The sequence below is a fragment of the Monopterus albus genome, unplaced genomic scaffold (genome assembly GCF_001952655.1).
Source record: "Monopterus albus unplaced genomic scaffold, M_albus_1.0 scaffold447.1, whole genome shotgun sequence".
NCBI classification, from domain to species: Eukaryota; Metazoa; Chordata; class Actinopteri; order Synbranchiformes; family Synbranchidae; genus Monopterus; species Monopterus albus.
Genome location: NW_018128327.1, coordinates 39004 through 41919, shown reverse-complemented (window position 1 = coordinate 41919; position 2916 = coordinate 39004). Strand labels below are relative to the sequence as shown.

The 2916-nt window shown below is 41.9% G+C and overlaps 1 protein-coding gene across 1 annotated transcript in view; it reads right to left on the bottom strand.

Moving 5' to 3' along the window:
• Nucleotides 1–2916, bottom strand: part of LOC109952268 (olfactomedin-4-like) — a 40019-nt gene that overhangs the window by 35488 nt on the left and 1615 nt on the right. The window contains exons 2-3 of the mRNA XM_020587255.1: nucleotides 2191–2313; nucleotides 1838–2056 (exon numbers count right to left, since the gene is read on the bottom strand). Of these exons, the coding sequence (XP_020442911.1) occupies nucleotides 1838–2056; nucleotides 2191–2313 (342 nt within the window). The remainder of the gene's footprint in view (nucleotides 1–1837; nucleotides 2057–2190; nucleotides 2314–2916) is intronic.

The following is a 2916-nucleotide window of genomic DNA, read 5'->3' as shown; positions in this document are numbered from 1 at the left end:
GGTTTCCTACTTGAAAGAGATTTTCTAGTACGACATGGAGAGCTCGCTGAAGCGGGGCTCCATGGTTGAACTGCCACATCCACACCGATACCACTGAGTACGATGCAGGGCATCGGCTCATGAGGTGAAATTGCTTCTCAGGAACTGTGCTTGGTCTCTTAGATCCATTGACAATGATTCTTTAGGCTTCAACATACCAAGACATTTGAACAGTCTCCCCCTCCTGGACTCCACTGAGCGTGTAATGTTAATTTTACCTGTGATCCTTTGAATAAATCAGCACTGTTTTGAAGTTACTTGGACTGCCTCGTCTCTCAGAGTTAGCATGGTAGCAAGAACTGGTTCCTACACTATCTAAAGGCAATCTGACTTTTCACAACACCACAATGGACATGTAAGATTTGAGTCTTATAGACTCTAGTTACTTTATAAGCTTTAGTTACTTCTCATACCTTTAGTTACCTTTCATAACTTTATCTTACTTGTTTATGCATATTACAGCTGTATTGATGATTATCCAGAACTACTGAGCTTTGGTTATTTTAATACAATTGTTTCCCTTGTTTATATATCTTACAGCTGTAATGAAGCAGAATCTGCTTACTTTGAATGCTTAAGTTTTGTGTAGAGACTAGATGTCTGCATCTCTTTGTGACCAGACAGCCTATTTACGTACATTTTAGCAAAGGCGTGTTTTACACTCACACCTCAACCCACTTAGCACATCCCAAGCTTTGCTTTGTCTTGGGATGTCCTGCAGAGGCCAGGGGCTCACCACCTGAGAGACACACACACACCCCCACACACACATACCTAGATTTACCATATTTTAACATGGAAGTGCAAGCTCTGGCTCGCACCAAATGACCACTAGGATCACAAACTATTGAAGGTTGCACCTCTGTCCAGGGCGGAGCAGCCCAACTAGATAAAATATATTGTAAGACCTTAATTCAGGGTCAGTGGATGGAACTCCTACAGGAGCTCTGTCCCTCTGATCCCAGCGCTGTAAAGACTTTCCTGTGATCAGACATTCAGTAAACTTTCTGTTGATTTTAAACAATCCTCTCCTGTCCTCACTTCTCGTGCTTCCATCAAAAGAATTGGGTTAATTTCTAACAGTATACTGAACTTATTCATATGTGAACATTTTACTATTGGTCCCCGCAAAGTAGGTAAAAGAAGCAGTGTTGTGTGTGTGTTTGTGTGTATTTGTGAAAGAAAGAAAGAGTAGTCCTACACACTGAGAAATACTAGAGTGTGGCTACTGAAATGAGACATAACGTAAATGATAATTGTGCAAAAACCATTAAAAAATTTCAAAAAGCTGTTTACAGTATGAATAGCTGAAGAGTTGCTGAATAGTTATTAGTTGAAATGGTGGTTTTAGCTGAAGGTATGCTGAAGATAGAATATGAAAATTTTTCCCATTCATTTGAATGGGGCAAAATCTGCTGAAAAAAGCTAAATATGTTAAAAAGTATAAATGTTACAATCAATAAAATACAAGCAGGATTGTCCTTAAAGAACATTTTGATAACTTCATGGCTTTTGTAGCTGAAAGTATGCTGAAGAAATTAAGTGCCGAAAAACGGACGGAAGAAATCAGAATAATAATAAAAACAGGATGCTTTACAGCGTCCACACAATGACCGCCCTTGTCTTTTAAGAAAGCAGCTGTACAGATTTGCATATATTAGACATTCTATGGGATGATGTAGTAAAAGTCTTAGTGCTACTTTAAATGTGATACAAATAAATGATAATAATAAAATTCATTTTTAAATTTGCACACAGACACTCCCTTCTTAGATAATACCAGTGTTTGTAAATTGACCTGTTGGGTGGTGTCAGTTATGAGCTGCTGGTGTCCCAGGGTGGTGCTGTTGAGCTTCTCAATGAGCTGCATGATATCCCTCATTTCATTCTCTATCACCTGCAGGCTGAGAGCTCCATAAAGGCCTCCATCATTCTCCCTTTCTAGTATTGCCACATCTTCCTGCAGCTGGGGCAGGCGTCGCTCCAAACCCAGCAGCAGACTCTCCAGCTCCAGAGTCTGCAAGGAGACTCATGGATTATACATCGATCAGCACTCCATTGCCAAGAATGCATACATGTTTATTTACAATGTATATTTATTTGGAGTCTTACAGCTGAGTAGGGAGATTTGAAATGACCATCATTAGTTACCTTCTGTGAGGTGATGTTGCTATTGCATTCTGATGTATTGTCTTCCACTGTGCTGAGTTTGTCATGAGGGAATCTCTGCTCTGAATTTCTCAGCTCACACACACAGCTATCATCCCGAGATGCCTGAAATCATAAATTAAACATGGCATGTAAAACATAAATTCTAATTACCACATGTAAAACATGGCGCCCACCGAGGCAGGCGTGTTTGCGCGTTCCACTCTCGAATGCCAGTTTTTTTTTTGTTTTCTTTTTTGTGTGTTTACTTTTTTTGCAGTGCACAAATGTCATGCACTGCTAACATACAACAGACAGGCATTGCTGGATATCGCCAACTCACACAGCCACTGGGAATTTACTGGTTTCATACCACCGGAGCTACAATTCATTGTCTGCTCCCACAACAACAATAACGACAACCACCATCACCCTCAGGGAGCCCCCGGAGCACCAGGCACAAGTGAGCAGGCTGCTGAAATCAGGAGAGCGACCCGGAGACAGTGATGCAAGCGAGGCAAGTGGGGGGACGGAGTACAAAGCTGTGAAGTACAGACTGAGGAAAGCCATCACAGCGGCAGTACACAGAGAAGCTGAATGGCTTCTATTCTACCGCTGACTCCGGACGGATGTGGCAAGGCCTGCAGCACATCACAGACTACAGGACCACCACCAGTATCATTAGCTCCACAGACAGCCTGCCGGATGACCTCAACACCTTCTACACCC